Source organism: Argopecten irradians, chromosome 14, assembly GCF_041381155.1.
Source record: "Argopecten irradians isolate NY chromosome 14, Ai_NY, whole genome shotgun sequence".
Taxonomy (NCBI): domain Eukaryota; kingdom Metazoa; phylum Mollusca; class Bivalvia; order Pectinida; family Pectinidae; genus Argopecten; species Argopecten irradians.
The window spans coordinates 38,710,653-38,723,602 of NC_091147.1; the positions used below are offsets into that span (position 1 = coordinate 38,710,653).

At 34.4% G+C, this 12,950-nt stretch overlaps 2 protein-coding genes across 2 annotated transcripts in view; one reads left to right on the plus strand and one right to left on the minus strand.

Annotated features, from left to right (window-relative positions):
• The window catches only part of LOC138307190 (rho guanine nucleotide exchange factor 7-like), a 52,102-nt gene extending 42,463 nt beyond the window's left edge, over positions 1-9,639 (plus strand). Inside the window, 5 exon segments of the mRNA XM_069247824.1 lie at positions 896-940; positions 2,165-2,248; positions 6,366-6,450; positions 7,112-7,166; positions 7,461-9,639. Coding sequence (XP_069103925.1) covers positions 896-940; positions 2,165-2,248; positions 6,366-6,450; positions 7,112-7,166; positions 7,461-7,583 — 392 coding nt within the window. The 3' untranslated portion in view covers positions 7,584-9,639.
• Positions 8,834-12,950, minus strand: part of LOC138307191 (DNA polymerase delta subunit 3-like) — a 28,792-nt gene continuing 24,675 nt past the window's right edge. Inside the window, exon 14 of the mRNA XM_069247825.1 lies at positions 8,834-11,615. Within this exon, the coding sequence (XP_069103926.1) occupies positions 11,538-11,615 (78 nt within the window). The 3' untranslated portion in view covers positions 8,834-11,537. The remainder of the gene's footprint in view (positions 11,616-12,950) is intronic.

The window sequence follows — 12,950 nt, forward strand, 5'->3', positions numbered from 1 at the left end:
GCCTAACAATCTGCATGTACCACAGATATTTATCTGGACTTCTGGACTTTGTTTCCAATATCTACACCCCAGGGCATGCAATTTTCAGTTGATAGGCCATGTAGTTTGGCATGTAAGGCACAAAATATGAAAACAATATCATAAAAAACTTCCCCAGAAATCAAAACTGTAAAATAGAATATATTTACAAAACAGCGACATCCACAAAACATTACTGCTAAGCTGAAATCATCTCAATTTGTCCCATACGACCTACACAGTCTGTCACGTATGACCTTCGCAGTTTGTCCTGTATGACCCGTATAACCTCCAAAGTCTGTACCGTATGACCTGTATGACCTCTGCAGACTGTCCCATACGACCTCCACAGTCTTTCCCATACGATCACAACAGACTGTCCCATACAACCTCCACAGTCTGTCCAATATGACCTCCACAGTCTGTCCCATATGACGTCTCCATAAGTCTGACCTCCACATATATGACCTCCACAGTCTGTAGACTCCAGTCGTCCCATATGACCTCCAGTCTGTCCCATATGACCTCCACAGTCTGTCCCATATGACCTCCACAGTCTGTCCAATATGACCTCCACAGTCTGTCCCATACGATCACAACAGACTGTCCCATACAACCTCCACAGTCTGTCTCATATGACCTGCACAGTCTGTCCCATACAACCTCCACAGTCTGTCCCATATGACCTCCACAGTCTGTCCCATATGACCTCCACAGTCTGTCCCATACATCTTATATGATATGACTTCTCTACGACCGCCATAATCTGTTCCAGTCTTAGGTCCTCGTTTTTCTGCAGCCTTTTGATCATCAATTAGTACTTTACGTTATTGTGATCCATGAAATATAAATTGTCTGACCTGGTTACTCATTTCAGTTATATCTTTGAAGAAATGCAAGTACAGTGAAAATGATTCAAAAGGTGAGATACAGGCAAGGATGTTGTTACAGGAGAAAACGCTACAAAATCTGTGACAAAGTATGGATAGACTGTCGAAACATTTGATGTAATGTCTCTGAGAGAGTCAAATTTCAATGAGATATCACTGAGAATTAAGTTGTGATTATAGAACATTGGATGTTGTCCGTGGTAGTGTGTCTCCATATAGAAAAATCTGAATATCTTGATGCCCTGGGTATGTTATATCAAAGTTAATGAAACTTTCATTTCCCATTGTCATGTAGTGATTATTATAGTATTGAGGAGCATAACTGAAGACCAAATAGCTCAGTTGTTAGAACATCCGGTTAGTATTCACAAGGTCTCCGGTTTTAACTCCACCCTGATTGTGCATTTCTTAACTTCCACTCCTCAGTCTCAGAGAAAACGATCCTTTTCAAATATTATAGAATAAACTTCAGTCAGGTAAACAATCGCATTTCTGTAAATTGATATAAATTAAGATGTGAATTGTGTATCCCCAAGTTTATGAGAAAAATAATTTTGAAAATTGATCGTGTCCATCAATATATAAATGCATGTCCCTGTTGTAGATATTTTGTTTTAGAAAGCATTGCCGTGCTTGCCTATTTCTAAAGTTACGAAGGATTACTTGACTATGAACTACATTCCCCATGCTTGATCAGACATAGAATTATTTATGCATCTGAGATAGAACATCATTATATATCAAAATCACTACAACGGAATGACGTATTCACTTCATATCTATACACTTCATCATTTCATAGATAAATGGTATTGCTAATGATATCATCCATCCCTTATTCATTTTATAAAATTTATTAAATCTTAATTACGAATCTAGTCGTATATATAATCTTTTGATGTCGCTGACATGATTCTGATTCATTGGTTACTTTCGTTTTCCATGTATAAATTAGTTATACGCCAGGCTTATTTATAGCATTTTATTACTTTCACTTTCCATGCATAATACATTACCCTTTTAATTTGAGACTATTTATATAAAAGAAATGTTAATTTCTTACCATAAAAGTGCAATATTGCCCAATTAAGTGTTGTAGCTTTAATTTTTATATGTTAATTTATGAATCTCTGTGTACAATGTATATTTATTAATGATTACATGAATTATTTTGATATTATTTATATATGGGTATCCCATGACTTTTTGTGTCTACATTGTTCAGTTGAAATAACAAGTGCTCTATGCCGTTTTAGCTATACCAAAAGAGTCTATCAATGTGGTGAAGCCCATGTTGCCAGATGCAAGTCCGGGCGTCCGCCGAGACGTTGGTACCCAAGGTATCTTAACTGTGTACTGGTTCTATATTACACAATATTTGACAAAATTGATCGGTACTTCCTAGTATAACAACAAAATATGGATAATCATCCTTTTGAAAGTGAAATGTGCTGCTGTGTATTTCACTTCATTTGTTTTACTTACTGTAAAGTTGCAAATTTTTTCAATTTACTTTTCGGAATTTATTCTCATGGTAGTTATATTAGCAAATCACCATTTATCAAATCAGAACACATCAAATAATAGGATAAGTGATTAATATAGCATGAATCCGAGAAAATTCACAACAAAAAATGTAGTTTGTAGGCTTTTAAGGCATTAGTCACCTGACAAAATATGATTTGTAGAACCATTAAAAAAATCTGAAAGTATGCAAATTTGCAAATATGATGTATTCGAAAATGTAGCAAAATAAAAAAAAATAGCAACTTTACAGTAAATAATTCAACATTTTGCATTTCATTTGAATGGAAAATAATACCGTGACTAAAGTGGTCATTTGTGTTAAAATTGTGTAACATAAAACCAGGAGACATGGTTAAATGACAAACAAATGATTTGTTGAGAATGCCTGAAGCCTGCGATTGGACTGTTCTTCAAAAAGTTTTTACTTATCACTATAACAATGTAGGTTGTTGAGCATTGTGTTTGACGACATGTCGATTCACTCGTTTAGACTGACTAAACCTCTCAAGCATGTAGCAACATGTACTAACACCAAAGACTTTACCTTATATCGAAGAATTTGTGTTCAAATGTTTCAATGGACAGAAATTTTAAATAGAACAAGAATATAGGTATCCATTTATCTTTTTGTCTGCATTGTTGCAACTCTTCAACTTATTTCGGGTATTTTCCGATTCTGATTTTTTTTTCTAAGACAAAGGTATTAGGAAAAAATCCAGGTAGATGTTTTTGTTGCTATGTAGACCTACAAGTTGTGTACATATATTTTGTAATGTAGACTTTCTTTGACAGGAATTTGTATTCCATCATCATTGGATGTTGGATTGTTCAAATACTGAAATCGCCTTTCGTCTGTGGTCTAATTTCCTTAAAACAATTGACATTTTTGAAAATAAAAAAAAGAATAAGAAAATTAATTTTATATCTCAATTTCTATATTCTATTAGAATATATTCAATAGTAGAAGTTGTGAGATGTGACTTTAATTTTTCTTATTTAAAAAAAAAAAAAAATATGGCCACCATGCAGTCAGTTTTCTTTGATTTTTGTTGTCAGGGGGCCATCTTTGATTTTTCTTTGGCATTTGTTTAATATGTGTTTGTAAAACGTTTCACAAAATGTCTTCCTCAAATGTTGATTTATGACACACCACTGACTTTCTGACTTACAGTTGATTAAAAACGTCTTTCTCCTTACAAAAAATCCTTGATGGTGGGCACCAAGATCTGTGTGGAGTTTGTGATGTGTACACAAGTTAGAATGGCGATAGTAATCTGAACTGAAACAAAAGTCTCGGCTATGTTTGCATGTTCATCTATTATTTTTGCATATTAATTATGTTTTAAAACTGTTAATTAAGCATGAGATCTGTCTGAAGGATCGTCAAAGAGAAATACCTAGGTTGTGATAACTGATATTTTTTACACTTATTAATTAGCTCAAGATAGATTGTAGTCACTGAAATTTATTTGTTTTCACTTCAACTGAGGAACTACTACATGAAGTGTTGAAACACGCTAGAATAGCAGGATATAAAAACTTTGGTTCCTTTTTGATTCGGCGTACTTTAACAAAATGTGATTTTGATTGGATGTATCATTCCATGTGTTCATTGGTGCGTTTTAGTATCATGTGATATGTTTCACATGACATTTTGTGATCTCGAATCTTGATCTCAGTATATAATTATGGTCTTTCTGATGTGTAAATAAAATTTATCTTTATCTGTGTGTGTTTGTCCTAGATTTATGTTCAACTCTAACTTAGCATGGTACTCTTCAAACTTATCGAAGAGAATGTTTCAACAGCAAATCAAATTAATTGATATCGTAATTATGTTTGATGTAAATGAAACATGCATGTGCAACAAAGGTATTGTTTTTGTGCCTTTAATCATTTTCAAAGTAATTAAATGATTTAGCTCATTGGTAATGAATAAACTTTCTTATGGAAGGCGTAGAGACAAATGAAATCTGACCCCAGGATCATGAAAGCATCTAAGACTTAAGGTTAAACATAGCCAATCATTTAAGATGTAACTTTTTGTAACATCATCTTTGATTGGCTAAACTTAAAAATGGTTTTATGATCCCAAGGCCAGAAGTGTTACTTTACTTTACGTTTTCACTCTGTCTTTATAGTTTTTGAAAAGCACAGGAAAATTCCCTCACTAAAATTTAAGATTTTGTGCTATACCGACAATGATGAGCTTATAACGAATGATTACATGTGTTAACTTATTGAATTGCATTAAATGGATGGAATTTTGTACGTGTTTATATACAGATGTTGTATGATTTTGTTGTGTTGTTTTGATGTGCTTGGTTTTATTCAGTTGCAATTTTTTGATAGTGATAAATTCTAGTTGGGTAATGATTCTTGAAAGCTTTCTGTGTGAATATTTCTTAGGAAATTTCCTCCTATCAATAACAGCATGACGTATTGTGACATAATCTTCCTTTTCGTTGTCTTGTGTATATCAGTTTGGCGGAACAAAACCTTTTGTGTTGTGGAAATCAATGTGGTCAGAAGAAAAATTGATCTTGTGGTTTTTATACCCCTGCAATGAAGTTAAGGGGGTATACTGGAATCAGGTTATCTGTCTAACCAGTTTTCAGTCCGTTTAAAGACACAACTTGTCCTGTGAACTCTTCCTAAGCTACTCGACAGATTTTGATAAAATTTGGTACACAGAACCCTGACATAAAGAGGAATTGAGTAAATTATATAAGGTTCTGCAATGTCCCCCATTAATGAATGGGGGTATTAGTGATTCACTATGGCAACAGTTCTAGTCGTATATTGGTCAGTATAATGTTTAGTTTGTGTTGTAAATATCAGTTTTAACACTAGATAGCCCCACCAACTGACTAATCTGTGGTATACCCACTTATAGAGAGACACTAGACATCATATCTGTTCTTGAGAAAAATCGATAAAACATCATCTGCTGCTGAACTTTGACTAAATTAACCACCCAGAAAACATTGTCCTCAATTTTCTGGCTCGAATCTTGACTGGTTACTCTATCATCCCCAATTGTATTGCCTCATACCTTTGTTTTGAAATTTTCCTGTTTTCTTTTTAGTTCTCATATGTTAAGTTTCCTTTTGGTTCTCATTTGTAAATGCTAATTCTTTGACCCCATTTCTCCTAATTCACCCAACGCCCCAGGATCATGAAACAGTCATAGACTTCAGTTTTTGCTTAGCCAATAAATAGTGACCTAACTTTTTGTAACGTTATCTGTGTTTGGCTTAGCCTAACTAAAGACTGTTTTAGACTTAAGACCGTGTCATGAACCTTTGGACCCGGTTTCCCGTTGGTCTCCATATGTAAGTGTTTCTCCTTGGTTGAGACATCATTACCAGTTGCCTCTATATCAATTTTGAAACCAATGGGAACAGATACTGTAGAGCTACGTACACCCAATCACAGATATATTTCCATCTAAATAGGGATAATTTTAATCCCCCGTTTGGTTGCCTCAGTATTTATGCATGTTTTGACATGAACATTTTTGCATTTGATAAATGTTGTTGAGTTTATTTATTTTATATTATTTACACAGCAACTTGGTTCATATTGTTATTGAAATGTTGATAAAATACATCAATTCAAATTGAAAATGATTTTTTATTTGACGTGGCTTATCAATTTTTAATAATTATAAAGCACTATCTGAGATAAAAGAGCATTTTAGCATTGTCTTTAACATCAGACAATAAAATAATCTGAAATGAAAAAAAATTGAGATAAAATAGTATTTCCTGAAATTTGGAAATGAGAGGACTTTAAAATACGCTATTTTACGTGCAAAATCAATGACTGAATTAAAGGGATTATAAGATTAGAATGTGAACTAGGTTGCTGTAAGCATGTGCTTTAATTTTGAGTTGCTCATGTGTTGTGTATTGTTGTGTATGCCAGCATTGCTCACCAGTCCACATGTGTTGTTAGCGGAGGAAGAGAAGATCATCGTGGACGAAGGAGACCCTTCTACTATCCAGGAAAAGTGAGTACATTAGTTGTTGACAGACCTCAACATTAATGTTGCATTTCTCTTTGGGTTCTTTTTTCACACTTCTTTACTCCAGATAATGTTTGTTTTGGTGCTTAGTTAGGACTGTGAAATTCATGACTGTGGGGTGTCATCTAATTTAAATATTTCTGTAGTCTATATACATGTACATGTACTGCTAAGTAAAATGTAACCGATCAAATAGAAAGTTTCACATACCGTTCTGACTTATACTAATGACCAAACAGAATTATTGTTAGGGTAAAAAGTATTCCAGAAACTTTTTTGTTACGGTAGGTGAATAATTAAATAAAACCATATACCAAGGAATGGGACTAATTAACGTACCATGTGATACCTGATAATGTTTGTGCGGGACTATTGTTTTTAGCAGAGATGGAATGACGTCAAAAGATCATATCCTGCACTAACGTCATTTCAGTCTGAAGATTACAAATAGTAACGTTCTTTCACCACTGGAGATACTAGTCCCGCACAAATGTAATCATGTATCACATGGTAGGTGGATTAATCCCATTGTTTTCTATTTTATACATGTTGGAAAGTCAAAGGTGAAGATTTAATTGAAAAAAATAGGGTTAAGTTTCTTCAGTTTTGAAAAATAAATAATAATTTATTTATTTTTTCCTTGCAGAACCCTTGTGGACACCGTTTACTCTTTGAGGGATCAAGTCAAAAATTTAGAACAGGTACATCATATGAGGTTTGCCTCATCTTTAATACAGAAAATCATAGGGAAAATATATGCTTTTAAAAATAAGCTTCTATGTACATGTAAGTAATCATGTGGACAAGGCGTACATAGTCTTTCCCTGCTGCCCGATCCAAATTTATTTAATAAAAATTTTTAAAATGAAAATAAGTGGAAAAACCCTAGCTACACCTCTCATTTCTATTTTGAAAAAATATATAGCAAAACAGAATAAGCCCCGTGGGCCTTTTATTTGACAACAAATAACAAAAGGTTTGTTTATTTGCTACAGGAGCAGAAGAAGATGAAGCGAGAGCTGGAAGAGGAAACTAAGGCACGGAAACGTCTAGAGACCAAATTTCACAAAGCATTAAAAAATCGAACTGATATACCATGGGACGAAAATATGACATAGTAACACGAACCAGTAATATATTTATATCTATAGTGCATCTATATAAAGAGTAGTGAGTCGGGTTATAGTCACAACATCGTGACATTTTGGTGTGATGTCACAAGTACCTTATGACCTCATGATGAATCTGACATTATCGTCCTTGTAGAAGACTTTAACGTACGTCTGGAGTCAAAAGTCGCTATTTCTTATAAAGATGGATTTTAAGAAGTATGTCTATGCAATATGTGTTTCCTGTGATGACATTTATGTATATTATTGATGTCGGCATGGTGTTATGTCAACCTGTTAAAATTATATATTGACCTTGGCAGTAAAATAAGGTCATGATTTTCAGTTCTGTAACAGGTTGGTATGACATCATAATATCAGGATGGAATTATTTAATTTGAATGTTAATATTACAATAAGGATGTCCTTAGGATATCTCCCTGGGAAACTCAAAGTTGAGACAATATGATGTCACAACCACAATATTGACAAGTCTGCAGTCTTAAGTTTTCTGTCTTATAACCACATCTGAAAGGATTCTGTGGCTGAATGTTTCATTTAAATAATTATTTAATTTACACAAGTGATAAGCTGACGGAGACTCAGGTGTAAAAAGTGCTATTACTGGTTTTCTCAGACTCCATATCATATTTTAATTGTGTAGGTTATTGAATGATGCATAATACTAATTATGTTTATTGTAACACTGCCTGTAATATGTACCCTGACTGTTCTATGAGCGCTCTGCATCGTAAAATGGAAAAGTTACCTAAAAGTGATATGTCAGTATGGATGACAGCTGTCGATTTCATCTTAAGTTTTAATAAATTACAACACCTGATTAAGTGATAATTAACGACTGCCAATTAATATATTAGTATGGATGACGTCTTCTGTCTATACATTTGTGCCAAAATAATAGTGTATCAAAATGGATGTACATATATTGAAATTTACTTTAACATTAAATAATATTTATGCATGTACATGTGTCTGTTCCACTGAAAAGAAGGTTACATTTGTACCTCCCCTACATGCTGTGAAGTCCTTCCCTAGATTTCTTTCTTCTCTAGCTATATATATGTCAAATTAAAACTTTCCAGTCCAAATGTAGGTCTGCCGCAGGAAGTCACAAGGTATCTTTGAGACGCTCAGCATCTCCATGAAAAAATTATATTTTGTATGAAAATCTGTATTTCATCAAGTCGTCTTTTATCCCTGTCGTCTTCTCATGAACAATCAGTTTTGATGTAACTTAAGATTGTTAAAATTAATCATCTTGACCTCCATTCAAGGTCATAGGAATCAATTAACTACCAAAGAGTTTCTTTCAAATAAACTCCTTCAGTCCTTCATTTAAGACTGCTGACATCAAATTTTTTTAAAATATTTAATACAAGTAAATCACCACAGTAACCCAATATCAGATGTGAAGTACCCGGTTGGATATTTTATAACTCAGGTGGGCTTTACAGCCCCATGGATCTCTTCTGTTTTACCACCGATATATGGTGGACTTTGTTGGTTAATTAACCACTGCCCTGCAAGGGACCAAAATCTTTGAATATTTGAGGTCACTTACCTTATTCGACCCAATAAGCTCCCCCGTCCCTATAAGCGTTGTTGATAAAATGAAATCTGTTAATTTCCTTACTGTTTTCTTTTGCAAATTGATTTCGACTTACATTGTTGAATAATTTTACGAAGGGCTAATCCAAATATGTTTATATTACGTAAGCCTCCTCTTATTTGCCTCAATTTTTTAAGAGCCCAGGGTGCTTATTTGGTCGAATACGATATGTGAATTATTTAACAAACCAGGGAATTTTTTGCTCATTTATAAAATTATCAGCATATTGCAATCATTATCAAATCATTTAGTATTATGGAGACAAAGACAAATGTACATAATCCACTTCAGGTTTTCACTTGAATTCGTTTTTTTATTGATTTGAAACCGTTTTGTGGGTAAGCTTTGTCTCAGTTCTACTGTAGAATCCCAATATGTGATATAAACAATCGATGTACACACGTTTCTGTGGTGTATAATAAATAAACTGATATACGCAAGCGTCTGTGTTTTTATTATAACCAGCTACACAAGGACGTTCTATTAATGCAAGTTCTAAGTTTGGATCAGGAATATTTTATTTAGACATTCTGCAGTAAAGAGGGTTACGGAATTACCAAACTAAGCAGTACAGATGTGTCCCTCTTTCAATACAAAGATCATTTTAGCACAAGAATATTTCTGTGTTTTAAAACAAAGTCTATTAATAGTTCTACAGCAATCTTATTAAAATTAGACTTGTAATTCCGCTCCACTACGATGCTTTGAGTTATGCTCCATTACAAGATCTAACAGCAAGTCCCCAGTGTTAGCCAATCAGTGTGTTGCTTACAAAAACTTCGGTGTGGTTGATTCATTTGGAAGTATAAACGACTTAGAGTACGTCTCAAGACGTTCTGATTCTAGCTATATAGGTCAGGGGTCATACTGAGAAGACCCCGGTTGGGGAATTGTTAGATCTTGTATATTGGATTGTAAACATAAAGCAATATTCACATTTACTTGTCACTTCTACTATATAAACTAACCAAGGCAAAGTGAAGTATTTGACGGTATAACTGACACCCAAAACATGACCAATATGACATCACTAATGTTGAAGTGGCGACGTCAACTGATCACCATCAAAATGGCTGTTCCATCTCGTGGATTAAATTGTCGTTGACAAATGGTTTTCCTGGTGTAGCTTAAACAATGTAAATGCAGAAACCCCAAAATGAGTTGATAATGTAAATATAAACATTAAACTGTCCTCTTATGGCATCTATGGTCTATGTGGATGCCATAGCTTTGCAGACAACCATCTCATAATGCGCGCATTATGAATCGTATTGAAGCGGAATTACAGGTCTAATTTAAACAAAAGCTGTTGGAGAACAGCAAAGCTCGCCTATTCAGAAGAAGTTGATGTTCAAGTATTTACTATTTAAACATGGAAATATGACAAATTAACAGACTCAAAAAAAACCTAAAGGGCCCCAAATTGGTTGTATTATCACGTTCAGCATCTATACACATTAGGAAAATAAAATCATAAACATTTATGATGACTTATGCTTAAACAATTGACAATTGAAAATAGAAACTTGCTCAAAAACTTTAACATGGAAATATGACAAATTAACAGACTCAAAAAAAACCTAAAGGGCCCCAAATTGGTTGTATTATCACGTTCAGCATCCATATACATTAGGAAAATAAAATCATAAATATTTATGATGACTTAAGCTTAAACAATTGACGAAACAGAAACTTGCTCAAAAACTTTAACATGAAATGGGACGCCAACGCTGATGCCGACGCCGACGCCAGGGTGACAACATTAGCTCCCCCTATTCTTCGAATAGGCGAGCTAATTAGATTGAGTTCTACAGTAAAACATATTTAAAATGAACAGGCTTACAACGAATTTGTGGTAATTGGGTAGCAATTTCCATTCACCATCAATATTTCTATAAGATGTTTCATGTGAGTATAACGAACTATGATTATAACGAAACAATTTCGTTGGTTCCAAAATGTCTCAACTGTCATATACTCTTCCTATTTTTTCCCCTTTTAAGTTATTTCTGTAAACTCAACAACCCTATATATTTGATAATCCAAGGCAGATTATCTTTTATTACTCTATACAAAATATGTGTGCTATTGTTATAAATCACAGGAATCATCACATATCTGGTCAAATAGTCAAATTTTAGTTGATCAAGTCGGAAATATTTGGCATCATATTCTTCTGATTTTCTGCCATAACGTTCTTGTCAAATGTGGTAACAATTTTAGGTATACAGTGAAACAATACAACTCAACTTAATTGTAACCATTGAGTCAGAAAGGAGACAATAAATATCAAAAGTCAATGGAGTTCCAGCAACAAAAGAAGACATCTTTGACTATTTCTTCTTGAAGAAAGACATCATAGTTTTCTGCTTTGTATTGCCAGTAGGTGGCGATTTCTTCTGAGGTGATTTCTGCGGATAAAGAAACAACCATCATAAGTTCGTACAACTGATCATACGTATTTTCCAAGACATAAGTTTGCACATCTAATGCTATTTTTGTGTCGCCTGCAATGCAAGGGCGACACTTCTAAGTGTCACTATGTTGGCCTCAGTGTCCGTGAAACGGTTTCCGTGCGATAACTTAAGTATTTATTGTCCGATTTCAACCAGATTTGGTATATAGCTTTATATCAATGAAATCTTGGATGAGTTCAATGATAGTCAAAATCTGTCCATACTTGTAAGAGATACGAGACTTTATAATTGTCAAAACAGATAAATCTATGGTTTCCGCTTGATAACTTTAATATTTATCATCCAATTTCAACCTTTTATAAATTGTTTTATATCGATGAGATCTCAATGAGTTCAATAATGGTCAAAATCCGTCGATATTTGCAAGAGTTACAGGACTTTAAAATCGTCAAAACAGATACATCAATGGTTTTCGCTTGATAACTTTAGTATTTATTGTCTGATTTCAACCAAATTTGGTATATTGCTTTATATAAATGAGATCTTTGATGGGAATGATACTTTTCAAAATCCATTTATATTTTGCAAGAGTTATGGGACTTGATTACTTCACCTAATTATTAACAATATTTTCAACTGTAAATAACTATTTTTTGTGATGCTGTGCAGGCGACACATCCACCTCCAAGAAATTCTTATATTTGCTGTAACGTAGACAGGTTGAATGGAACACAACAAGATGCAGAGAATACAAAATTAATGTGCAATATTTGTATACCTATTTATTGTCTACTTTTCGTAAAGTTTGGTGTCCTTTACTCACCCCCCGAAACTTTAAAATGAACTGTTCCTACCCTTGAACTAGAACTATGAAGGAGTTTAAAGTGTTTATTGAACATGTTACCTCTGGTGACTGTTTGGGTTGGGGGACGGGTGGCAGTGTTTATTGGGGGTGAACATGTTACCTGTGGTGACTGTTTGGGTTGGGGGACGGGTGGCAGTGTTTATTGGGGGTGAACATGTTACCTGTGGTGACTGTTTGGGTTGGGGGACGGGTGGCAGTGTTTATTGGGGGTGAACATGTTACCTGTGGTGACTGTTTGGGTTGGGGGACGGGTGGCAGTGTTTATTGGGGGTGTACATGTTACCTGTGGTGACTGTTTGGGTTGGGGGACGGGTGGCAGTGTTTATTGGGGGTGAACATGTTACCTGTGGTGACTGTTTGGGTTGGGGGACGGGTGGCAGTGTTTATTGGGGGTGAACATGTTACCTGTGGTGACTGTTTGGGTTGGGGGACGGGTGGGTGTTTATTGGGGTGAACATGTTACC